The sequence below is a fragment of the Hydractinia symbiolongicarpus genome, chromosome 2 (genome assembly GCF_029227915.1).
Source record: "Hydractinia symbiolongicarpus strain clone_291-10 chromosome 2, HSymV2.1, whole genome shotgun sequence".
Lineage (NCBI taxonomy): Eukaryota > Metazoa > Cnidaria > Hydrozoa > Anthoathecata > Hydractiniidae > Hydractinia > Hydractinia symbiolongicarpus.
The window spans coordinates 18,581,636-18,609,584 of NC_079876.1; the positions used below are offsets into that span (position 1 = coordinate 18,581,636).

A 27,949-nucleotide genomic window follows, 5' to 3' on the forward strand; every position below is an offset into this window, starting at 1 on the left:
ATGTTATATTTTTTTAGTTTTATTGGCAGGTTTTAAACAATGACCTGAAATAGAAAATCGTCTCAACTAGGGTTAATTCAGAAGAACAAAGCAGTTACAATGGGATTGCCAAAGCAGATAATTAATAATTTTATCCAGCTAGATATCGACATGAAAATTTTATGAGCTTCTGAAAAAAGCTTTTGAATTCTGCCTTGTCTTGTTACTTGTTGTGCAATTACAAGCTGTCCTTTTGTGAGAAGCCAATCATTGTTTTTGTAACGACTTATACTGACCAATATTGAATGAGCAACTAAAGCAGCCAATAAAGTGACAGGAATTATTGGTACAATTTTGTAATGCATCGTAACTGATTGTTCGTTCAATAAAATTTCCATGTCTCCCCCACACATCGTAACTCCAGCCTCAGGTTTTCTACAACTAGCAGTTTGTTTCCTCAACCTCCTAATGGGATTTTCTACCAAAACCCCCTTCTATTGCATATTATTTAATAAAAGGCGCCAACCACATAAATCATCCCAGTTTGGCTCCCCGTGCAATTAATAATTTTTAATTTATATCTGACTCTACACAAAAATACAAAGAATGACACTCACCTGCCATACTTGGACCAATTATTAAACCAATGGAAGCTCCTGAAAATAATATGGACATGCCAAGAGCAATGTTTGTATTATCGCAAACGTCCGTTAAGATTGATTTTGTCGTGATGATGATAGCTGAAAGTGAAAAAAAGTCAATACAACCTTCAAAGCTATGTTTTTAACTTAACCGTTAAAGTTCAGTTGTTCATGGAGATATATCTTATAAAAAACGACGACGGGCAGCTGAGTCGAATATCACAAGCTCGACTGAATAATTTTCAATATCCAATTTTACTAAATCCATTACATGTTCTATCAGCGTCAAAAAACAAAGAATAAAAGGAAAAAAGATTACTGTTTATGAAACAAATCGTTAAAAATTTTACAATGAAACATTCAATATAACAAAACATTATTTTTTCCCGGCGCTCTCCTTCGTCAAGATTGTTTAGGATTCATTGAATTGTTTTTCCTCATAGCTATTTAAAAGATAAAGGAGCGTCACAAAATCGATATCCAATATCTAGAATCAGGCACATCAGGCGGGATCGTCTGACGGAATATTTTTGGATATTCGTGCGGTCGTTACCCGAGAGTCAAATATCTTAGCAGATATCCGGCATCGAATATCTGCTGATATTCGACAGTTTCTCCGGCACTTCCCTTCAAATGGTGCATGATAAAACAGATATTTAGCGGAGCATAATCAGATATTTGTCTCGCTTTGTTGATATTGAACTCCGCTGCGCGTCATCGAATATCACAAACTCGATTGAAAATTACGAATATCAAATCTTACCTCGCTAAATATTTGCTTAATATTCGACAGAGCAATTTTCGTACGGGTGGATAATAAATCAAATATTAATTCTTTGACTTCTCACGATATATGTATGTATGTATATATTTCGCCAGAGTTTTTTTTTGTACATGTTTGTTCGCGTTTACAATTAAATAATGACTGGAGCAAGTAGAAGACATATTTTGTCTTATCACCAAGCCCCATAATATTAAAAATCCAAATTCAAACCTGAAGATCCACCCTGAATAAATCTCGTGGTAACAGCCCAGTAAAAATTGTTGGTGAATCCAAATGCCAGTGTTGAAAACACGAGTAGTGTAGTTGAGACAATCAAAACTGTCTTTTTTCCTTTGACATCTGCGACATAGCCCCAAGGTAAACTACAAAAGCAATTTAAGTGATCATATAAATGGCGCATATATATATAGTTAAGACAAAGCATTATTTGCATAAATTACTCTTTCATCTAGTTCGTTTTTGCTCATTGATAATATATTATTTGTTGTATAGGAATATGACTTTTACTCAACAAGGATGATAAAAATTACTACTTGTCAATATGAGAAATGGTGCATAAAACAGTACGATTTAATTTAATATTTACCTGAAAAATGCTCTTCCAATATAAACAGACGCAGCTATGAGACCAGCCTGGTACCCTGGGATAACAAATATTAAATATGAAACGAAACTTTTAGTTTATTAATTTACGGAAGGTAACAATAATTATTTTCTTTGACCTTATCTCTTTAAATTTGAAATTAAAGCTGTCACAAGGGTTATCAGACGATTTTGGATCTTGAGCAGGAGAATACCGCTAAGTTTTTGAAGAAGCCGTAAAGTGAATAGTTTACCTGTGTCAACTTCTGATGTACCAAAAGACTAAAAGTAATACAAAAAACAATCATGTCAACAGATCCTGAAATATTATAGTAATGTTATATCACGGTTCATTAACATCTTCTATCATAAGAAAACGAATTGTAAAAAGCATTATGTCAAGAATTGGAAAGTTTTGTAACTGAGAAATGTTTTTTAACATGAAATATGAGTTGCAATATCAGGTCGGTGGTGATGTCATCAAAAGTTTTAAATTAATTTTTAGTCTAAGTGGTCTTTTCCCAGAACTGCCAATTATTACCTATAACATCCCACGAGCTATGGTTAATTGAGCTTTGGAGGTTAGAGGCATTTTATTCATAGCTTACTAGAAGCTATGAATAAAATGCCTCTTACCTCCAAAGCTCAGAATTATGCTTGTACAAAACCAACACTAAGCCATTATGTTTGTACATGAACAACAGGGAGCCTTTTGCTTTTCATTTCGATAGAAGTGAGTTGTTTCTCTTTCTTGTGTCTTTTTACTCAAACTTTGTTTTTATTACCACATTGTTTTGTGCAATTTATAAGATGAACCCTACAAAATGTGTTATAAGACTAACGGTTTTTTCTTTTTGATATTATTATATCTCGACCATCGTTATTGCCGTCACCAATATTTGAAGTTACTGGTAAGAGAAGACGAAGAAGAGAAAAAAAGACGTCTGTTTTGCTAGAATAAAAATCTTAGAAATTTGTATCATAATATCGTTATTTTAAAACAATATTCGCTTTACTACAGAGAAACATTTAACTCCTACCTTGACTAACTTAGGGAGGAATGAAAACACCATTGCAGTGGATATTACATCGAGTACCTAAAACAAGGTATGTTATAACAGTATATTCATATTATAAGTTATGTAGCCAAATTAAATTTTTTTGCATTGAATACTTACAAAGACAAAGAAAAGAGCGGTTAATACACCCCCAGGTAATGGTGTCACACCTTCGGATTTCATCAGTTTCATTGGACAGTGTTTTAACCCCATCCTTGAAAAAGAGGTCAATCATCTAAATAAAATTAAGAATCTCTAAGCTTGCACCAAACTTTCGTGGACAAAGCTCTCTTTATTCCCCAATCAATTTGCATTCAAAGATTTTTAGACTGTAGGTATGCCCAATAAATTACAATTATGGAAGACAAAACTTACCTCGAAAATTTTATTCTAAATTTATGTGGGATCTCAAGTCACTGGGTCATCGGCAAATAAGAGTAAACTTTATGACAAAATGATCTATCTTAATTTATTCACCTTAATCATTTCTATAGAATGGTAAAACTTGAATGCACATCTCCTAATAGGTCCAAAATTACTGATGATGAAAATTTCCCGGGATAATAAAATCTTTACGCCACAAATAGCATTTGCTATATGTTGCGTAAAGATTTCGTGCATGGTTAGCACGACCAATACAATGTCGATACAACAAAGATTTTTATCCATATTATGGGCCTTGCTTTGTTTTTATAACATATTTGTTTTATCTTTTTTATGTCTCTTTCGACAGTGTGCGTAAGTAAATATATTAACAGGACGAACAGCTAGTTTTAGTTACTACTAAATATAACTACCGTTATCGCAAAGAGGTATGTCATCTATTACAGTCATATTCTAATAGCGAAAATTTTTAATATTTGCAAAAATGCTTAAAAACTTTTGTTAATTGATTTAAGAAAAGAGCCATTTTTACCTTCATTTTAATGTCAGTATCCATGTTGGGAGAAACTATTCAGCCACGCGCTCTTTCATTTAATATGAGACAAAGCTTTTTTGACTATAAAGGGGTAGTTAAACAACGCCCACATGAGAATTTCCTTGGAATTCCCCCTGAAAAAACGAAATGGTAAACACAAATGAGCTTACCTCACGGCAGGTAAGCTTTACTTACAAGGTTCCTCCTCCGTAGAACCTGCTATTTCCTATGTAAACTAATTTTATATGCTGCTTGCATTCGATATCAACAGGTAGCCTTTTTTAATATATTTTCGAACCGGAAAACTAATGGATATAGGGATAGGAAAAACGATTGCAAACTTTTTTACTGTTCAAAATAACTTGGTATAAGCATAAAAAGACTAATATATGTCTTGTTAAGAGGGGTATTTAAAGGAAATTTTTTTGTAGTATTTTCCTTTGGTCACCTTTTAATTGACGAATTACTATGACAACTCACATGACGTAATATCAAATTATTTGACTACCCTGACCTTTAACAAATTTGAACTCCTTGAACGACATACTTAAGTGGTTCACAAAAAAATTAGGAAAAAGGGCTTCTTTAACCCTCCCCTCTCCCCTCTCTTCCTGTCTCTGCCAAAGTAGGGCTATTGCAAACCAAGATAAAGTAGATAAAACTCCATACCTACGTTTTCTGTAAGAGAGAGACACTCGCTATTAGCATATTAAATAGATAAAAATACAATACGCGGTATGATTTCTTCGTGTAATCACTGACTAAATAAAGTTTTGTCTCGATTTTATTCTTTCCGTTCTGTCTTGTTGCTTAAAAATACTGCTTTTTAATTTTTAAACGTTGAATATCAAATCAGTTGCTTATACACATTGTTTAAGTAAGTGATTCTTCCTATTGAGGTTTACGCGCGGAGAATAACACTTGCCGCTACTTATCATTCTATATTATGTGAAATAAATTTTATTCTTGAGACAACATTCATAATAAAGACAATAAAAGGGAAGGTTATTATTAAAAGTTAAAATAATTTCATAATAACATCATCATAACAAACCTTATTACTGATAAAAATAAAAAGCCAAAGTTAGAAGCCTGTTGAAAGCAGAGAATAAAAACATAACAATGAAACTTACCAGATTTTGCTATTTCTCTTATTAAAGTTATTCAATCGAATTAAAGTTGAGCTTAACTGCTTAAATCTCACCACACCTTTGAGTTTTGAAAGAAAATATATGTTGAACCACGAGCATGTACACTAAACGCTATAATAACATTGATTGAAAACATAAACTTGATCATAAACAAAGATAGACAGTGAAAAAACATAAACACAACATCCTTTTTTAAGGTGGTATTACAATTGACTGCAGTTGACGGCGTTGAATAAAAAAAAACTAGCCGAATTCCCGTGGAAGAATCCACTGAATCTCTCATTAAACCGATGTAAGGGATACCAAACAAAAACACACAACACAGTAATTTGAATTTTTAAAACTCACATTTCAACCTCGACACCGGGCTCTTTGTCTCTTTAATAAAAAGTGAAATGCGCTAAAACTGTATACTTGCTTTGCTATTCCAGAAGTACACCAGGGAAAAAAAGGATACCAAACATTAAAAAAAAATCCAACATTCTTCGTTAAGTCATACAAAATCAGCTATTCAGTCTATTGCATACGGCAAACCTTCCAAAGTTATACTCAAAATATAACAAATTAATAGCTAAAAACACATAAAAGAGAAATATAAAAACTTGAATCATTTGGTATATTGTATATCTGCCAAAATATTTCAATCCAAAATATTAAAAGAACAGTTTGCTTTAACAGACCCAAACTTATAATCAAGAAAATCACGCATAAAATCAAGGTAAAAGGTAACAATGCAGCGTTTTCGATTTTAAGAATCGAATATATTTCCAACGATCGTAACATAACAGATGTAAACATCGATTTAAGTTTAGGTCTTAGGTTTAGGTTTTTTATAACGACATCAACACTGAATCACACAGTCTGTAGTGTTAAAAACAGTAACGACGGAAAAATAACTTTTTACAGTTTATGCAAACTCTTCTCTAGGATATACACGCTGTTTTTTATAAAAATAGTGTGTTTTAGTTTCAGCCTTGATGTTCTTAACGTTTTTGACAAATGCTATTCTCTTAATAGGACTATGGCCTGAAAATATACAATGCCTTAATAAAATAAAGCATGCTATAAGTTACTATAGCTAGCTAATGGCAATTCTACCACATTTAACTGCCCATTGCTTGGACACAAAAAAGTAAACTTCTAATCAATTTTGTGCGTCATACAAATGTTCATATTTAAAACAACCTATCATGCTTAGAAATATTCTTAGAAAATTCTAAACTTCTGACCCATTTTTCAGACTATATTCTTACAAAATAAGTGCTTAAAGAAAATATTTTCCGGCTAAAAACACAACAACAAACTTAATATTTAGGGAAAAATTTAGCTCTAAAAGAAACGACTAAAAATCGTTATACACCCAAACTCATTTCTCTATCAAATAATTTAGACAACACACCTGCTTTACTGTCGCTTTCACAGTAGGTCGCAATCTAGCTATGCTGAAAAAAACTCCAATCATTTTTGTACTTCAATTACTAAATTTCGCTTCATCCTAAAGAGAACGAATTGAAAATGTATAGCTACAATTGTCTGATGCATTTTCCATCAATTTTTTTGTGATGTTATATCATCGTAAGTGTTTCATCGTTTTAAAAAATATTTCTGACAACGACATTATCAACTTCGTTCGACAACAACAGTTTGTTTTATACATTTTAGATTCGAATTACAGTAATATTCGAATGCGATACAACCCCCGTCCCAGAACACAAAAATGAAAAATATAGAAAGACATATAAGCTTTAAGCTAACCTCGGCATAACATTGGAAATCTTTTTTTCAGGATTAACTTAAAAAAAAGACAACCTTCTTCGCTTCGGTTTTCTTTTTTCAGTTGAAAAACAACTTAATAATTAAAAAACTTTTAAAGGAGAAACAAAAATGCTGAACGACCATGTATATGTGTTTATACGTTCACATAAAAATCTCATTTAAAGAACTGATAAACAACTTGTTTTGATGAGGTACGACGCACACATGGTAAACCGGGGGTAAAATTAAATTATTTCAACCGTAACGACCAAGAACGGCGCTGTAGCATAAATGACAAATGGCTTTCTCATTTGGCTTCTTACTTATTTTTTTAGTAAATTTTAGCGTGCGGCCAAGTCATAAGAAAGTGACGCGTGATTTACATGTTGTGGACTCACAGTTTTACTCACGCAAGAAAATTAATATATAAGATATCATCATGTTATGAACAAGCCATTTTATTCTAGGCTGCGCTTCGACGGGCGATGATCGTAATCATCTTTGGCTTTTTATTAGTTAAAGAGATAATTAGAGCATAGAAATCTCGGATTACAGCAGTAAAATTAATTAACTTTCATACGGACCTAGATGGGAGCAATAGACTTATTAAAATCGTTTCTATTTTTTAAATGTTCGCATGTTAAACAGCCATAATTCTGGAAGTTGAAAGGAATTTCTATTATCCCAATAATATGGGACCAGCTATGGATTGCAATACCATTTTTGTCTGTATCTGCGATGCGTAGGACTCTTTTGCATCATGCACACGTTGTTTTACGTCTTCACAAAATTTATCTTGTACAACAATGAGACCTTCCACCATATAAATCGTAAAACTAACTAAATCTACATCAAGAGGGGCCTAAACTCAAATTTTGTTTTTCCTACTACGAGTTTAATCAAATGTTTATTAAGACCATCGTAGTTAGTTTATCGCCAGTTCAACCTAAAATTAAGAGTTTATAAAATTTCCGAAATAAGCTCAATAGTTACTTAACGATGTCTCTCAGAATAATGATACGAAGAAGAAAATGTACTAATTAATGATCACAAAGTTCGAAAATCAATGAAATGTTTATTGCGGCAGGTTATAGTAAAAATCACATCAAAGGTTTAATATACTTTCAAGGATGAAAAAACAATAAAAAAAAACGCAGAAAGATTAGGTAGTATTTCCTTATGCCGTTCAACACATGCCGTATAAGCATCCTACATGAGATATTTCACAACATATATCGCTGTAAACAAACTTTCTTGTGTAGAGGTGAGCGTTTCGCTTCGAAGCCCTTCATACTTCTTTCATTAATTATTAAAGCATGTTTATCTTGCGGAGCACACTATTAACCGCAAATGATGAAACTGCAATTATGCTGTTGCTTAGATAGGCTACGAAACGGCTATTGTTTTTTGACTTATTTGACTTACACGAAAGTCAAGCTAATGGCGGTGGAAAAGTTTATAATCACTGAGGACAAAAACAACAAATTAAACCATCTACAATATCTTATTGAGCATTCAAGTATAACTGGAAATGACAGAAACGTACCCCACATAAATTGTATATCCATGATTTATTCGATAAAAGTATTTACCTTGGTTTTAACTCAAATTGTTAATAAAAGAATCTTCAAACCTTTTGCACTAGTTAGCTAGTTATATCCTTCAAAATTGTGCATAGAAACATAAATTTATTGTACATAAAGCCAGTCTAAGCAACAACAATCTTTTCATATGCATTAAATACCTTCTTAAAGCTAATAACATAGCATTTTTATTAACTACAGCTCTTTCTGTTGTCTCTATTTCCTCGTCAAAACAAACTTTCGATTTACTGATATATTTTACAGACCAGATTTTATTTTACCGCCAAAAGAATACTGAGGAAAAATGTTTCTTTTTTTAGAAAATAAAAAAAGGAGTAGCAAATTCAACATAAAAAAATAATTATTCATAGACAGGTGATGTAAACGTCTAAGCAGTTCTAAAGTGTGTATATTTTCTTGCACTTTTGAGTAGTTCTTTTAATACACGCCTTGTTCAGAAATTTCAGGAATTGAGCTTATTGAATCTTAATAAAAAAAAATCATTTTAAACAGGAAGTCTCATTTTAATGCTAGGATCTTGATGTAATTGAGTAGGCGAGGGAAAGTCGTTAAAGTTGTCAATTTCACTTGCAGTACTCCTCTTTCGGGCTAATTCTTCGTACTGTCAGAAAGGGTCCCCAATAAAGAAAATTAAAACATCCTTTTTATGTAACCTAAACGCTAAGAGGTACTTTAACCAATGTAGCGTAATGCCAACAACGAGAGGAAGAAAAAGCATGTACAATGAAAGTATAATGCAAGGAGGTCAAGGGAGTTTTACGCCTTTGATATCCACGTGGGCTGATGAAGCATGAAGGCAAGTCATTCTTTCCCAATTGGCGCAGATTTTATCACGAAAACGTGATTTAAAACAGTCTGTCATTACCAGTTGAATTGACAGATAATTAATTTCGTTTGATGGCAGCATACCGATGTGTCTAAAAAGACCTGGAGCAAATTGTACTTACAATGACGTTGAAATTGAATCCTCTACTCAATCTCGCGCATAAACGTAAATGTGAAGATGTAAGACCCGGGGGTATGTTCTGTAATGTATTAATATAAACTGTGTTGTCTATCTATACCGAGAAATGTTACCCGAGGTCAAAAGTACAGATTGAGCTTGCGAGTTCGATACGCTGACTGAGGGTAATAGTTCTGGGAATAGATCGACAAAAACAGTTTATATTGTATTTATTAACTGATGCTATTTTCCAAATGTTTGTAAAACATGTACAAAGAGAAAACAAAAAATTCGAATAACTATATATAGAACTTTTTTAAACGTTTTTCGAACCAAAGTTTATTCTTCGTCAGAAGAAGAGTCTATCACACAAATTCGACGTCTTTTTGCTTGTTGCTCATTGTGCTGATGAATGTTTATAATAAAAACGCAGTTATTTATGTGTGCACCATCGAACATGGATTTTAAATTATCAACATTTCTTGATGATGAGATGGGTATAGTGTTTGTGATGTTTTACAAAGGACGTTTTTTGTTCAAACTGATTAGATCTGACATTTTTTTAGCTTGCATGAGAAATTGACACATCAGCTGATCCAACTGACATGATGATAGATCGAGAAAATCACGAGTCTCATGAGCATTATTTTCTTTCATAAACAAGCTCAATCGTCGAGAAGCTGCTAAATCTTGATATGTCGTTCTCTTAGATTTACTGGCAACCAAAAAATCGCTCATTTCATAGTCGATTGTAGAAACTGACGTCAAGGATTGGGATAGCATAAACTCAATTTCAAAATCGAAATTACTTTCCAGTTCTTCAATGATACTTGAATCGATCATGTTGTTGTATTTTGTAGCTATAAAAAAGAAAAAGCTCTTTTGTAAAAGTACAGTTAATAAAAAAAATTTTCAAGACTTGTACGTAGCTATGTTTTCACGATTCTCTGGCAATGTTATTTGTTTACATTTATAGCTACCAATATATTTTCTAAGAGGTTAAAAGTTATAACGTTGTGTATAGAGACCGTCTTTAAGGCTTTTTGTCCAATCAGTGCTACGGATTTCCCGTATTAACCGGTTGAAAATTGCTATCAGTTAATAATATAATATATATCTTCTTATTATATATATACTAGTCAATAAAGCTCGTGGAGAAATCCACTTAGGGAAAGATCAATAAAAAAAATTGTTTTAGATTATATGCTTATGTCAGCAGTGCAATGCAGCAAAAAATATTAATTTTGCGAATTATGGCAGATGTATGCGACGACACAAACCTCACTCTTGCCATGTCAATTGCCTTCACGACAATTTCAATTGGTTTCATTATTGGAGCAAGTCTTGCAGGTGGGCCTTTTTAATATTAAGTATTTCATCACCAAAAAATGTTGGCAGCTATCAGCAAGAAAACAAACATCGCTAATTTATTAGATTGAAGCTTAAGAAGAATCTTACAAACACACGAATTAAAATCTTGAAAATTTTTAAAAGAAATAAAGTGCACTAGATTATCATTTTTTTTGATATTACATTGCACGCCAGCGGTAAAAACATTAATTAAGTATGTCATTGAATGTGAAAAAATTGAAAAATTGAATGTCAAAAAATGGTAGAAATAACACCAATTTATAGGTAGCAGAATGTATTAGTCTTCGTTGGTATACATATAAAACCAGGCACTGATGGTAATTCAATTTAAAGTTAAAATCAACAAGAATACCCACACAACATCTGCTAGTAAAACCTGAAAGCCAAATCTACCGAAATCTCAATAAAACAAATATATTATTTACATCAGGTTCTCAATTAAACAAAAACAAGCTCGAACCAAGTTTGGTGTTAAATAACACGAAACTAATAAGTAGCAGTTGACAATAGATTTCCATATCTGTTTTCGTTTCGCGGAATATAACTAAGAAAATACCGAGTAACAAGAAAACAAGATTATTTATGAGCAAAGTTTTAGTTTGCAGCAAAGTAGTGCATATATAGTTTGCTTACTTGCAATATTTGCACAATTATTATGTCATACAGATTGTTATTAACATTCTGGCATAACATGGGATAGTAACATGTATCTGCCATTGGGCCGTTCCAATAGTTTGTTTATTATTCCTGGTGGTAAATAACCTAGAAATTCACTCGCTTTGGAAATAATGATATGGGTTGCTAGTTGGCTGGCTGACTTGCTTCAAACAAAAATGAAATTTCAAGCTGTTTACCAAAAACCAAAATTGCTAATGTTGCTAGCATATATTCTGTCTTTGGTTATTGAGTGTACCTTCTTTTTTAAACTACATTTCTAAAAATAACATTATCCAGCCTTACTGACAATGGTTTTAAAATAGTGGTTGACCTTGTAGGTGTCTTAACCAGTTTATTTTTTTCCAAGTGAGGGTAGTTTTCAAAGTATTTATAATTCACATTTTACACATTGGTGATTTCATAAGGATACTAATTTGGCTTAGTTGGGCAAGTTGGACTATAAGCTTTCCTTGAAATGTTCTTGCTCACATTATTTTGTAAAAAAAGTATAAGTATTTAAAATTCAGAAATATAAGGTTAAGTAAGGGGATGATATCCTAATTCTTAAATTTTGTATTCAGAGAGTTACCATCTTAGTATTTTTTCAGGCAAAAGAAATTTTTCAGTGGTTTTCCATGATCATAAACAAATTTTTCCTTAAGACAATCACTCACAAAACAATTTAAAAATCGTTCATTAAAAAAAACAAAAAAACAAACAAACAAAAAAACAAAACAAAATGATTACTGACCTATACTTGGAAATTTTTGGTTTTCTATTTTCACAAATCGACATTATGGAAGAATTCCATGGAGGTTATTATTTGTAAATAAACAATTTAAGAATTCTGCAAGTGCAATAATTCAACCCTGACATTACACACACCAAAAGTAAACGTCCCACAAAAACCATCAAACGTTATTAACCTCGATTCTTTTTTTAATTTGCGAAAGTTCTTTTTCTGCAAAAATTTCTGAAAACAAAGTACAGAAATTACTTGTGAAATGTAAGTTTAATTTGTTCCAAATTTTCAGGTAAGAGTTTTTGGGCAAAGACATAAATCAGCATGCTAAAAGAACTGACTTTTTGTTGATTTAGAATTACTAAACACAACATTTTTTTACATTTAGTGTAAACTTTTGTGCGTATGACCACATTCATTACACCAAAGGGGCTATCAGCTTTTACACCAAATGAAAAATTATCTCTCAATTATTGCTTTCTTTATATTGTATACTAAGGTTACATGTCTGCTTTTGTAATGTTAAATCTCTCTTTCCCTGACATACTGTGCACCCTACTGATTTTTTATGTATTCGATTGATATGCCTTTCCCATGCCTTTAAAAACTGGCTTTTGTATGGAGATAGTAATAGAATAGAAGATTAAACGCATCTCTGTGGGCATTAAAATTCTATTCAAATTAAAATTCTATTCATTTGTTATTGTTGCGGCATCCCTATGCGGAATTTGCATTTCATTGGATTTTTGCCAAAAAGTTTCACGTAATCCTTCAGTAAGCCGTTTAATTAGTTGTAAAAAACGAGGCTTTTTAGACAAAGCACGACTATATAAAGCTGTCGTAATGTTCTCTCTCAGAGGAACAGTGAGTTGTCACAACCACTTTTAGTTTTCTTTGATTTTTAAGAAATTACGTTTTTTAACCGGTTTTTTACCCTTCTGCGTCAAGCAAAGTATATTTTGCAGACCATAACTCATTTTACTGCCAAGAAAGAATACTGAAACAATGTATTCATTTTTGCCAAAAAACCTTATGTGTGGAGAATCATAATTAAAATTAGTTATTCATTAACTGGTTGTCTATATTCTTGCAATGAAGTGGGTAAAGTCTCTGGTACACTGACCTTCTAAGTGGTCTGGTTATTACACAATGTTTTTAAGAATGTACGAGGATGCAGAGTAACATCAATGACGGAGATCTTACTTGAGCCGCAGCCCCTTTAAGCCAATATTTACACTAAACGCTTTCTTCTGTAGTCATTATATTTTGAGTGATTCAACGGATAGCCTGGGATTTTTTAAAAGTTCAGAAGTGCTGAGATAATTCATGTATAGTTATGTATAGCGTTTACCTTATGTCTGAATTAAATTTTCCTATTAGATCTTTTTCATTGAGCTGGTTTTTAACAATAAAACACTGCTTAAGGAGTTGTTTGATATGCTAATAATTGGTTGTGCTCCTTACAGATACTTTGTTAACATTCTTAACATTGGAGGATGGTGACTAAGACCTTGGTTAGGAAATGGTTAGGACATTGAATGTAAACTAAAGCCAGGTATCATTTATTTCCTGCGAGAGTACCTCCCCTCTGATTTCCCTTTGCAGTGCATATAATGTAATATAATAGACATAGAAACTTTAATATATAATAGAGACTTTAACAAAATATCTGTAAATGGATTGTCTTTTATTTGATTTTATACAAATGTTTTTTATTCTAATTTTGATAGACAAAAAGGGTAGTAGATAAAACTCGTCTTAGGCGTGTATGGAACAGTTATCTAGTTACGAAATGTAAGAAGATTGTGTTTTATGATGTATAATATTGTTTGGCATTGTGTTTTATGTTGCATAATATTGTTTGGCATTATAACTCTGTTGTGTTTATATCAACATCAATAAATTTTTTTTCGACTGAATGAATAGAAATTTTTAAAACAAAACGTGTAGCTCAATAAGCGTAAAAGTGAAATGATGTAATCTTTTTCTATTTTTCAACTTTGATCTTGTCTTTTACATAAAAATTTAAGGTCGCAAAAAGTGTTAAGTATTAGAACTGCAACTCATTGAAATACTAACTATATAGCCGATCCTACATAATGCATCGTTTCCGTAGATTAGTCACAAAAGGCATCTGTATAATTTTATCTAATTATTTTATTTTGTACAATTCAGAATTTACAGAATAATAAGCAGATATTTAGAAAGGTAAAATCGAATATCCATAATTATTCAGTCGAGCTTATTTTATTAACATTAACGTTAGTATCAACAAAGCGAGACTGAATAATTACGATATCCGATTTTACCGCGCTTAATATCTGTTTTATCATGCAACATTGGAAGGAAATAAACTGACAAAAACAATTCATTTCGTTTAACACAATTATAACAGAACAACACTTCAACAGTTATTTTCAGCTCTCCATCTGATTTCTTATCCTTTGTGTACTACAATCGAAAACAATAAAAAAAGGAGTGCGATATAAAACATCTTTTGTTTGATAACATTTTTATTTAAATAATTTTAACTCCCCATCTGATTGACTTGCATGTAATTTTATAAAGGGACTATATATATAAACGAAATATAGTGCCGGAGAATCTGTCGAATATCTCGAGCAGATATTCGATATCGGATATCTGCCGAGATATTCGACTCTTGGCTAACAACTGCACGAATGATGCACCGACTGATAGCCTTGTGGTAGAGCGTTCGCTTTCAGTGCGGGAGGTCTTGGGTTCAAACCCCGGCCGAGTCATGCCAGAGACTATAAAAGTGTGAATCTATCCTTTCTGCTTAGCGCTCAGCACGAGAATAGGATTGATATCTTAGGCGGTTGTCTAGTTGAGCGATTGCTGTGCTTCCCACGACTTTCGTAGCTCAAATGGGAGCTTTAAATGCGCTAGGACCCCCTTGGCAGGACCCTCGTTGATAGCAGTACCAATAGGAACTGAAGAGGCTATCCTGGGTAAATAATAGTAATAATAATAATAATAATAATAATAAAATATCCAAGAATACTCTGTCAGAGGCTCCCGCCTGAGGTGCATGATAATAGATTTTATTTCTTAACGTTAATTACGTCGTATATATGGCAATGAAGTGTATTTATTGCATTTTATTCCATCACGTCGCTTTGTTAGTCCACCTTAAGGTGGCAGTAAATCTTTTTTAGCCGTTCAAACAAATGAATTTTTCAATCAATATATTATTAATACGATCTTTTTTTATTATTTCCTGAAAATATTATCCTTCAGGCACATAGAAACAGTGTTGTTTAATTTTTTGATTGGCTGAGCCAGCATATATACTCATTAATAAGTATGCAATAAAGAAGAAAATAAGTAGCTTTCACGAACTCCAATTTTTTACAAACTTCTAATTTTGCATTGACTTCTGTTTAAAAACAAACCTTGGGTTGTTTGTATCAAAAGAGTGTGCGAAAAACTTTTGTTTTTTTATATGTTTTTCACGATAGCCGATATTTGTTTTAAAAGAACACTCATTATCATATCATGTCGCCGCTGTCAAAAGAAAAATACTTAAAATCAAAAAAGTTCCGCGCATTGTTTATAAGCTGTATGATTTACAAAACTCGTCTCAAACTTTTAAAAAAAGGCAAAAATACTTTCAGAAGTTACAGCTCTTACGGTGAAGCGCGTTGGAGATCGAAGTCTAATTTTACTTTATGCGCCATCGTTGTTGTTATTAACGTTTCTCTTTAATAATTACGTCATTTATTTCTGTACAATTTCGCAAGTGCGGAGACTAAAGCTTTATTTGGCAGAACCTAATTAATTAATAATGAATTACATTTAAAAAAAAGAATGGTTAAGGCTGGATATTTATGGTCAAAGATAATAGTGTTATAGCTATATCATCGCGACAAGTGTGTTATAACAGAAAAAATATGGATACATAGTCTGAAAACAACCTTTCGTAACTAATTATGTAAAAAAATATTTCCGATTTTTAAAAGGGTTACTGCAACCTTAAGCCATAGTAAATCAATGTTATCAGTCAAGATAACACGCTCAAAATGTAACATAAATTATTTTAGATTGCATAACGACAACTTCCATTCATCAAGACAAGGGAACCAAGCTAGGAGATGGGTTTCAGGGCTTGTCTAATGAAGTTGATGGCACGCGAAGGGGCCACACCACTACCAACTGGAGTGCTTGCAGTGTTATTTTTCTTGTTGGTAAGCAGCAGATAAATATATTGTTATTTTATTGCTGACTTACTAAGAAAATAAATTACACAAACGTTACATTTTCATTTTAGTTGTTTGATGGGATGACTCTGACAACGGTGTTTTCATTCTTACCTAAATTGGTTAAGGTAAATTTGCGTCATTAATGTAATCATGTCCTTGACTTGAAAGAAGGAAGTATTGTTGTTACATTTTAACGTAAGATGGCATTACCATGACTGTGTAAATGTAATGTACATTTTTCTGTTTACACTTAACAGGAAAAATGTACAACTTTTTTTGGTTTTGTAAGTTTTTTTAAAAGTTGAACTTGTTCAACTTCTATTAAGAACCAGCCTTAATTACCCTTCTCCTATATACCTTATAACAGGGAATTAACGAGACACAAAATTAACAACTTACAAAAATTTAATTAACGAGATTTAATTCCATTGATTTACAAAAGGCATTAGGCAATATGCTTATTATTGTTTTGAGAATTTTTGTTTTGTTTTCTTTAAAGTTTGCAATATCAGCTGCCCTGAAGCCTACCTTAATCACATTAGGCGAGTGGACCGTATCAAGAACATACTGAGTTGCGTCGGTAAAAGAAATGACAACGCAGTACACGCTACGCACGATATGAGCTTTGTACTGGAATTGCTGAATAAAACTTTATTGACATGTTTTAAACTAGTAACTATTTTAACATCCTGGATATCTACGTTACACTTTAATAAGGAACATTTTATTAACGCGAATGTTTAAAATTCTCGTTAATTTTATGCCTCTGTTAATTTCCTAGAATGAGGTAATCAATGATCTACGGTATGAAATAAATATTTCAACGTCAAAAGATTTAATCCCCTTAGTAGATTTTACATTTGGCGCGCGCTTTTTCATTTGCAAGTCATCCCAATCGGACTTCAATGTAATTTGATGCTTACACCCTTTCATGGCTTTTGATCACATGTCACTATTTTTTTAGTCTTTTGGGACATCTGAAGTTGATACAGGTGAGTACAATTTATTTCCTGGATAGATATTTTTAGTATTTTGGGTGGACATATTACGATATAATAATTTATTCATTTATTTACTACGCTGTACTCGTATGATTCAACACACATCAATTTACCGCATGCCCTAAAAAATATACCTATAATTACGGAAATCAGAGAAGTTTGCTTCCAAGCATATAGCTACTTGAGAATGATGTGAAAGACTACATTTTTTACATGATCGGATTAACAAGGGCGATAAGTTAATAATGCTAATCGTGCTGAGTGTTTTTTAATTTCTATAAGAACGCAAGCTATCATATTACGGAAAAATGGATTAAATTTTTGTTTATCATATATTGTCCTTGACCACCTTTGGATATTAGCACCCATTCTTGAACTAGTACACGCTTTAAAAAAAACCCCGCCTGTTACAAGTCCAATTCTGAAGTTAGCGCGCGAAGTGGTAGATTGAATTATAGTAACTCAACTTGTTAAGATCGAATAATTTTAGTGCCCCAACTTCAATGCCATTGTTTTGATAGCGTTATAGTAAGCACTACGGTAATTTCTAAAACCTTTTTTAATGCCCTACGACCTTTTTTCATAAGATAGCTCACAAACAAACACTCAATTTTATAACTCACAAACATCACTTAAATTAGATCTGCTGCTGCTGATTTTAATCCTCAAAAAATAAATTCATAGAGGTGTATGCTTTTTTTACTTTAGGAAAAAATGTTTTCAAGTGTTCTTCTTTTTATAATACAGGACTTTACGCTGGTATGATTGCGTCTTCTATATACGTAGGAAGGTTGTTTTCTAGGTCAGTAGAAAAGAATTTGTTTTCTGTTTCAATTGCTGAATGGAATAAAAGTTACGGGTTTGAAATTAAGTAATTTAAATGTTTTTCTTGGCCTTTTGCAGTTTACCTTGGGGTTATGTCGCAGATGTCAAGGGAAAGAAGTCAGTTTTGATTGTTTCAACTGCGCTACTAATGTTCTCAACACTGGCATTTGGATTCACCAACAACTTCTACTGGGCTGTCACCACGCGATTTATTCAGGGAGCATCTTCAGGTTTGTTTATATTTGTGTGTGTTTTTTCTCCTTGTTTCTTTAATCGGCGATATTATTGGCTGCTAGAGGTTTGAGAGTATCTTTAACTTTATACTTTGGCTCTTAATAAGTCTCCTTGACGCCAAAAATTATTTCCGACGTAGTAATTGGTGGCTGAAAAACATAGACCTTGTGAGATAAAATAATGCGAGTGAAGGCAAGTAAAATATCTGTAATAATTTTCCGCAAACGTTAAAGAACTCAAAAAATATAGGTCATATTTAACTCGGCACCGTGAGATAACTAGTACATAATTTGCTTTGTCTAATACAAAGACTGCGGCCCAATGTAAAGTCAGAGCTTACAAGGTCTATTCTGTTTTTAACTTCAAAATTGAAATTTTATTTCTTAGCCAACCAATCTAGGAATAATCAGCCTAATAATTTTTATAGCTGTTATTGTGCTTTCAAAATCCATTATGGCAGATGTATGCGACGACACAAACCTCACTCTTGCCATGTCAATTGCCTTCACGGGAATTTCAATTGGTTTCATTATTGGACCAAGTCTTGCAGGTGGGCTTTTTTAATCTTATATATATATTCCCTTGGCCTTACGCTAAAATTTACTACAAAAAGTTAGGACTGCACATCATAGAAATGACATATAAGTTGTAACTGTATAACCACAGCTAATTACGATATAAATATGTATACCGCTATACAAAAATACCTATATAAGCACACATATATATAGGTATCGCTACATATGAATAAACAGTATTAAATATTCACAAAGTGCACAGACAGTTAAATGAAGTTCCTAGCATAGAGAAATGAAAATTGTGTTTACACAAAAGATGGCTCAAAAGAGTTATTTTCTACTCTTTCCTTCAAAATAAGTCTTTAGAAAAGCATTTGAAGAACAGCATAAACCTATAAATTAATCATAGAAAGGTTTCTGTAAGGTTTGTTCATGTTTTCTTTTCAGTTTTGACCATATTATTGATGCGAGACATGTTTGTTAGCTAACATCATAAAAGCTAACCACCACCAACAGCTAGCTAGCTAGCTAGCTAGGACTTTATATATATGTAGCCATGTTTTTTATACCTAGCTCAGTCTCCAGTTTATATTTAAGTGACCAGTTATTAGATGCTGTAGCTAGCTAATGTTAGCTTTAACTAAAGATTCCCAGTACCTAGCTAACCTTAGAATTGGACTATACACCTTACAAACCATTTGTGTTTTTATATTAAAATGAGAAATTCAACTCTGACATTATATACACAAAAAGTAAGCGTCCCACAAAATCCATCGAACGATATTAAAATAAAACGATATTAAAATTTAAACATTTTCCCGATCCTTTTTTTTAGTTTGCGAAAGTTCTTTTCCTGCAAAAATTTCTGAAAAATAAAGTACAGAAATTACTTGTAAAGTGTAAATTTAATTTGTTCCAAATTGTAGTTTTGACATTTTCAGGTAAGAGTTTTTGGGTAAAGACATAAATCATTTTGTTGATTTGGAATTACTAAACACAACATTTTTTACATTTATTTAGTGTAAACTTTTGTGCGTATGGCCACATTCATTACACCAAAGGAGCTATTTTGTTGATTTTGATTTTATACTCTTTGTAAGCTATTTTAATCTTCTTATTGACATTTTGGATTAACTTATTGTTGTAGAAAGCATATACAATGTGGATATAAAAAAATAAAATTATGCAAATTTCTGTTTTACCACTCAATATTCACAATTTCTATAAATTCTTTGGGACAGGATGGTATGAAATAGATGAAAATACCCGATCTTAGTTGTTTTTAATTTACAGGCTGTAACTTTTGTAGGAGACAATGGTATGGCATATACTGATAGAAATGATTTATGTTGTTTTAGATGTTATAAATGAAATTTTTTTGAAATTTTATGTTAATTTTGTGAGGAAGGACCATACAATTAGATATTACACCTTGTCAGCTGTGTTTTTCTATATTTTGTATAAATTCTTACCGGGTAAAAACTCTGTGCAACGTACCAAAATGACTAATCCTTCTAGATTTAAATTTGATGCGTTTTAAATCGCAGTTTTTTGAAATTTTGTGTAACATTTAATGGGTAGGGACAACTTTCAAAATGTCAACAAAAGTTTTCGTTGACTCAGAAGTACTCCCTACAGCCGTTTTTTTTTTACACGTTGTAAAACTTTTGTGGGAAAAAGTATAAGCAATAACATCAAAATAACTGCATATACATTGAGAGAGATTTGTATTTGATCAGCTTTTTTGTATGTGACATGTTGAGTGATTTTAAATTTTATTGGTGAGATGTAAAACTTATTTCCGAATAATTTTTGCATTGTTAGAGGTTCAGAGCAAGTAACTTTAGTAGATTTAGATTCTAAATGTCACATATACACTGCAGTTGTTCCACACCTTCTACTTTTTTGGTCATCTATATAATAATACGCCAGTTCCGTGTGTCTGTGACAGGCAAAGTTGATATCGTCATTTTCCTTTGATGTTGCCGAAAAAATTATATATTATATATATATATATATATGTTGGTAAAGGACAGTACGGATTATCGCGTTATTTCTAACATTGTTATTATCCGTGTTGTGACTGTCAGTGTTGTAACTGTCGGTGTTCTTACTGTCGGTTTTGTGAGTATTGCTGTTCTTTTTTATTTTTTGTAATATTTGTGTGGAGGATTTAATGCGATTTGACATTTAATATTTGGTGTAAAATTTTAAGAACATTTTTTTGTATATGCACTGCTGGTGGCAGCAAAACATCTAAAGCAACCTATTTTTTCATTGGCCTTTTTCCTAAGTGGATTTATCGACTATCTATATAATAATACGCCAGTTCCGTGTCTCTGTGACAGGCAAAGTGGATGTGCTTATTTTCCTTTGATGTTACCGAAAAATGCATGTCTAATATGTTATATTTTCTGACGTTACGGCGCGACGTCAGTAACACTACTTTAACGTCAATATCCTAAATTAAATTAATGAAGCTATTACAGTGCACCTAAAACTTTGAGAGCAAATAATTTGGAAACGAGGTGGTGACGTCAATGATTTTTCACCGCGTGGGTAACTAGGGACCATCTAGGACCAATTTGGGTGATTTTGCCAAAACTATGTCCCAGAATCCGTTTCGGAATGCACAGGTTGATGACGTCATCAAAAAACCTTCAAACCCTAATATCTCTGCAACCATTTGTCAAAAGTACATGATCCTATACATTTTCCTGCTCAGCGTTTCAAGATCTATACGATGAAGGCAACAGGTATACAAATTTCTAAAAAATATTTTTTGAGGTTTTGACGGGTCAGTGCTGACGTCAGCAAAATTTAAAAGACGTTGTTTTTATCTGTTATCCTGCCTAAGTGGATTTTGCCACGGGCCTTATTGACTAGTTTATATAATAATGCAGATTGTAAGATTCGCATTGCTGTATTGTTTTTTTTTTGATGGACGTATGTGTTACATGAATCAAATGAGAAATACAGTGGATTTTTCCACGGGACACAGCTATAATTAAGTATTTCATCACCAGGAAGTGTTAGTGGCTATTGGCAAGAAAATTCGACATTGCTAATTTATTTTTTTAATTATTAGATTGAATCTTGCGAATGGTTAAACATGCGAATTAAAATTTGGTCAAATATATAAGAAAGATTATTTTGCGCTTCCATCGTGTTTGTTTCTTAGGAATTTTTTTGATTACATTGAACGCGAACAATAAAAAATTGCCTAATTGTGTCATTGAATGTGGCAAAATGGTAGCAATAACACCAATGTATATGTAGCAGAATGTATTAATTCTTTCTTGGTAAACATATAAAACCAGCACTGATAGTAGTTTAATTCAACACTAACATCAACAGGAATACCCACGCGAACTCTTCTAGTAAAACCGGAGAACCAAATCTACCGAAATCTCAAAAAAAACAAAAATGTATTTTTTACATCAGGTTGCCAAATAAACAAAAACAAGTTCGAACCAAGTTTGGCGTTATATAACATTAAATTAATGAATAGCAATTGATTATTGATAAAAGAAAGATAATGTAGCTACAATACTAACCTAAGATTTCTAAGTTAAGATTTCTGTCATTAATATTGCAACTAAAACGCCACCTATATGGCCATTTTCTCTTTGAAAAATTTTAAAGTATTTTTTAGTATGCCTACTGTTTTCACATATGCACCATCACTGACTAAGGTTAAGGCTTATCCTGCATTATGCAAATTATCTTGAGTGTTAAATTGTAAAACTATTTGATAGGTTTCTTGGTGTTCCCATGTGAGCAATATCCAGAAGTTTTCCAGAGCGGTAAATATTTTATATGTTTTATCTTGAAACATGTCTGTTACAAGCCCCTTGAATATCGTAATCGAAGTATATTATTTTAAGAGGTCTGTATGAAGATGTTGTTCAGGATTACCAAGAAAGCATGGTACCCATTATCGCACTGATAGCTAATGGTCTCAATAGCATTTAAATTAGGCACACATCAGTATAATACTGGTATCAGCTCTGTGCAGTTAAAATGAGATATGTTTGGTCGATTAAAAGTTTGTTATTAAACTGAAAATCCTTTTTGGAGGCAACACAGTGTTCGAGCACCTAAGAAATTTGCCTTTAACTACTCAAAAACGTTTGTGAGTATTATCAGTAGCTCAAAATATTTATTACAGATGATAGCATTTCTTAAAGGCGTCATTTGTAAATTCACTCTTATTCAAACTAAGTAATCATAATGTAAAGTGTTTTTAAGCAAAGTTCAGACGCTTAGAAAAGTTACATTTTAATGCTAAAACTGGCCTTGTTATACATTTTAAAAGGCTTACTTAAAGACTCTTGCTATTTTAAAAGATTACTTTTCTGTTTTTTCGGAAAGCAAATATTATTCCTAAGTTGTTCTCATTGTCTATTCATGTTTTCTGTACGAAATGTTATAATTCTTTGTCTCAAAAGTGTTCTTGGTTTTCAAGAAGAACTTTATTTATCAACTATTTTTTTTATATAACGTCACTATTGGTAGTCATCGAACTACCCTTTTAGGAAAAATCAAAATTCAGACATATTTCATGCGGAATGCAACCTGAACATAGTTGCATCCTTGATAATAAAGAAGCGAATATGAACTATTAACTTGGACTATTCTATTCCAGGCTCCTTTTTTGAAAGATTTGGTATTTTCCTTCCAAACTTATTTCTAACCTTTGGCTTGGCGATTTGTATAGCTTTGATCGTGGTGTATGTTCCAAACGTACCAAGGTAATATTTTTCGATACGTTTCTAAATGTTCTTGACAGTGTTCGCTACAAGGTTCACATGGAGAGATATTTATCGAATGTTCAATGGAGTAGAATGTATGATAAAAAAAATAAGGCAGGAGAATATAAAGATAACTAAAGTGACCGCATCCATTAATTAATTTGATTGAAGATAAATATGTAATAGAATTTTCTTCTTTGCAATCACAACCCTTTCATGGCAAATTTCATGCTAAACACCAAATAAAAATCCAAGTGGCATAGTGAAAGTAGTTATTTAGTTCAATTCTTGCAAGTAATATATCATTTGAATGTAGCGTGCTGTAGGTAGATAAAACCACAGGGAGTAAAAACTGTAATCAGTACGAAGAACAGCTTTATTGTGTTTATTATTTAGAGAAAACAACGACCGGACACCATTATTACAAGCGTCACATCATAAATGTCATGGCAGCCTCACAAAAAGCAAAGACAAAGATTTGGAAAATAAATTTGTTCTGCAAATTAATGAAACAAATAATGCGAACAGTTGGTTAGAAAAGATAAAGACATATAAGATAGTAAAGTTACTCCGGTAAGTGCATTTCATGATTTGGTCATTTCCATTTGTGCACAATACCTTGCACAATCGGTTAAGCATGTGTTGTCAACGTTGTAGGGAAAGGGTTGTTGTTATGTTGTTTTCTTTTTTGCTGTCACTAATTTAGCTATCGTTATCGCCGTTGTTGTTGTTTTCGTCGATATTTTCATTTTTGCCGTTGGTGTTGTTGTTTTCGTTATCACTGTTGATGTCGTTGTCGTTGTAGCTGTCGACGTTGTCGCTCTCGGTATTTTATTTGCTGTCGTTGCTGTGCTCATATGTGTTTTGGAACTATTTCTTCAGCTTACGAGATGAGCTTTGACACAATTATAATATTACAGCTTAGTTTCCTTATTTTCAGTATAAAGGAGTACATCCAAGTCAGCCTACTGTATGCGATTTATTCTATTGCAGCAACTGGAAACGAAGAACTGTTTCCACTATTTGCAGCTACAGCAACAGAATACAGTAAGTTTGATTAGCAATGTGGGCATTAGTAAATAGGCAATATTCGGAAAGCGTCTAGTATATTATTGTTGTCGTTTTGAAAAAAATTAGCATTGCGTTTTACCTTATTTTTTCTCATTTTTTTATATTTATTGCTATCTCTATAATGCATTACTGAAATTTATCTCAGATGGTATGGCATACTCTACATCAAAGATTGGTTTAACACTTTTAACTGTTGCTGCTCTCATGCTTCCTGCTCAATTTCTATTGATACCCAAAGTAAGTTTTCTGCACGTTTGACAGATTGCATTTGCAATTGCTATCTACATTCTTTCCGAAACAATAGAAAGGTGTAATTTGAGGTGACATACTATTGGTGACCAACCGTGTTTTTCTAATTATAACAGTCTTCCTGTTAAAATAAAGAAGCAGCTTGTTGATAATTCTTTTGCACATAGGTCACTGAACATTTTGGAGCGAGAAAGGTAAGCTAAAACATTTATTAGAAATTACCTGCTGCACAATGTTGGACAAAGTATTGGTGAACAGTGGGCCAAATTTTAAAGATCAGCGCACTTTTGACTAACGCGTTCAACATTATGAAATCTGCGTTTTAATGAATGCTCAGGCTAGATAAAGTTTGCATTTTTGGGCGATCTTATTATTTCTAGAGGTCAACAAAACGCGTAGACCTTCTCGGCCTGCAGATTGTTCCGTAAGCACGCATATTAAAAGCGCGGCTAGTAAATTTTATATGCATTCTACTTAGCACTGACAGTCTGTTATCAGCAGTTACTTCAAAGCATTGCGAATTGTCCATACCTTCTTTTCTAATAGAAAATTTTGACTGAGAACATTTCCTTTTAAACAATTTATTTCCTTCCAAACAACTGCCTCTGCCTGACAGTGGATTGTACGTAAAGTCATGACAATCCTTGTCCAATTGGAACATAACAGGTTTTTTTTGACTAAAGTGACTATATTAACATTATAGGTTTTCATTGGAAGTAACCTTTTCTCAGCCTTTCTCTTTCCATGGTCACCAGTTCTGATTGGGATAGTTCCAAGCAGGTTCGTGTATTAAAATAATCTTAAACATGTCTGTTTAAAGTTGTTCTGTCCTTTAAAATTGCTTCTTAAAAAAGCTTTGCTCAAAAGATATAATACGACTTAAAATATTTAGTTTTTCACTGTGTTTTTCATAACATATCATGCCATTCATTTATCAAGAAATATTTGCTAAATTCTTTCGTCACATAAATGTTGGATCTTTGTATTTTGGCAAATTCGCAAGCATCTAAAGAAATTAATTGGTTTCTCGAACATAAATCTTATTAAATATTCATGTCACAGAATACTAAAATTTCTGAATGCAATTTATGTTATTGTGGAATAATACTTTTTCTTTATATTGTTATTTCAGTACCGGTTTATGGATGGCAGTGGTGTTCGTTTTACTTTTACTAAGACTATGTTTGGTTGGTGGTTTTATCGGAGTTAATATTCTTATCAATAACACAGTTACATCTGATCTATTAGGATCTGCAAATGGTTTTGCAATGACTTTGTCGTCATTTGGAAGGTAATGGGTTTAACCATTTGGAGTAAGCGTTGTTTAATATACGGCCATTAACGTTTCATGAACCACTTTTTATTATTATAGCTATTCTAATTCTCTTTCAGATTGGTTGCACCAGCTGTTTTGGGCAGTCTATATTCCTGGTCTCTCACAAACATCAAATGCGTTTCGTCAAATACTGATCCAATTGGTTTCCCGTTTAATCAATATTTTACGTTTTACGTGGTATCACTGTTATATATAATAAATAGTGTCTTTGCATCAACAATTTCACCGTTGTTGGATAAAAGGAAATTATGAATCATGGTGGTGTATGCCAAACTTAAACTTAAACTTTGACAGTTAAATTTCTTGAGTAAAATGTTGTGTAATGAAAACCGTCCAGTAACTCTAATCACTTGTAGTCTACTTGATCCAGCCACGAGCTAAGCTTCGCTTTCGTTTTTGGTCCAGTGGTTAAATCCTGAGGTCAGCAAAAATTTGAAAAAGTGAGAAAAATTAAAAAAGATTTTTTTATAATTTGTATGCCTTCAAAGATTTCAAACATGTTATGGGTCGGTCAGTACCGAAAACTGTTGATTAAATACATAAGCGTCAAAAAGGTTCTTATTAAAAATTAAAAAAATCAAATCACATTACAAGGGGTATTTAGCCGGCGCAATTAGATTCGAAAGAGCTAAAACTCATATATATATATATAAGTATAAATATATCACATTTAAATATATCACATTTATATATATCACATTTATATATATCACATTTATATATATCACAGTTATCACTACAAAGAATTCACTCATTCTGTGTTTTCACAACTGTAGATTATCACAATAGAGAAAACACGTATTTGTAAAGTTTCGACATTTCGTAGGTTTTTCGTATTTTAGTATATATATTTAAAACTTTATATGTTTTCAAGCTAACACCTATTTCGTTGACAACAGGTTGTTATAGCTGAAGAAAAATGCTGCATGAATATTTTATAAATAAATGAATAAATAAATAAAGCAACAAAAATGTATGTGAATGCAAAAGAAGCTATTTCTATAAGTTTATTTTATTCATCGTCATGGCCCTTTTGACCGATAAAAGGGCGTGAAAAGTGCGCCAGTTTTAAACTAAATTGCAACTGTGTTACGTAATAAGTGCAGCAGGTAAAAGTATTTACAACTGTGTCCCTTTGCTTATGTTTTTGAAATGCTGTTTGTCACCTTTTCAAGTGAGAACCTATTTCAACACCAGCGACATGAGGAATGGGTCCTGGGAGATAAATCAATGAGTGGTAATTTTTTTAATTTAACCAACAGAAGTCTGGAGACTTTTGACACAAATTTATAAAACGTATTCATCTACATAGTTCCTGGACAATTTTTTTTTTCTATAAAAACGCAGGCAACAGTCTGTGTTACCCTGTCCAGCTAAAACAGTCAACCACAATTTCATTTCGTGGATTAATTTTTGGTGAAGGCTCCAATATAACTGTATAAATATATGAAACTTACAACAATTAAAACTGGCCGACAGCCTATCGTGAAAATAAAAATGATTGTGAGCAAAAATAATCGGATCAATCGTTAAATTTTGCACAGAATATATA

The 27,949-nt window shown here is 32.3% G+C and overlaps 1 protein-coding gene across 1 annotated transcript; it reads left to right on the forward strand.

Moving 5' to 3' along the window:
• Positions 1-16,046: 16,046 nt before the first annotated feature.
• LOC130629845 (uncharacterized) lies at positions 16,047-27,396 on the forward strand. Its single transcript, XM_057443209.1, has 15 exons — positions 16,047-16,394; positions 16,478-16,534; positions 17,374-17,401; positions 18,158-18,212; positions 18,314-18,465; positions 18,897-19,019; positions 22,746-22,793; positions 23,636-23,741; positions 24,138-24,314; positions 24,682-24,788; positions 24,958-25,049; positions 25,229-25,255; positions 25,765-25,841; positions 26,194-26,352; positions 26,454-27,396. The coding sequence occupies exons 1-15, from the start codon at positions 16,302-16,304 to the stop codon at positions 26,647-26,649; spliced, it is 1,497 nt and encodes a 498-aa protein (XP_057299192.1). The 5' UTR covers positions 16,047-16,301; the 3' UTR covers positions 26,650-27,396.
• Positions 27,397-27,949: the final 553 nt, after the last annotated feature.

Excerpts from the sequence above, each read along its gene's own strand:
- LOC130629845 (XM_057443209.1), top strand. The coding sequence starts at position 16,302 with ATGGGTTTCAGGGCTTGTCTAATGAAGTTGATGGCACGCGAAGGGGCC. Across the intron at positions 18,213-18,313 it reads GTAGGAAGGTTGTTTTCTAG|TTTACCTTGGGGTTATGTCG; the intron begins GTCAGTAGAAAA and ends GGCCTTTTGCAG. Across the intron at positions 25,050-25,228 it reads AATTTCTATTGATACCCAAA|GTCACTGAACATTTTGGAGC; the intron begins GTAAGTTTTCTG and ends TTTTGCACATAG.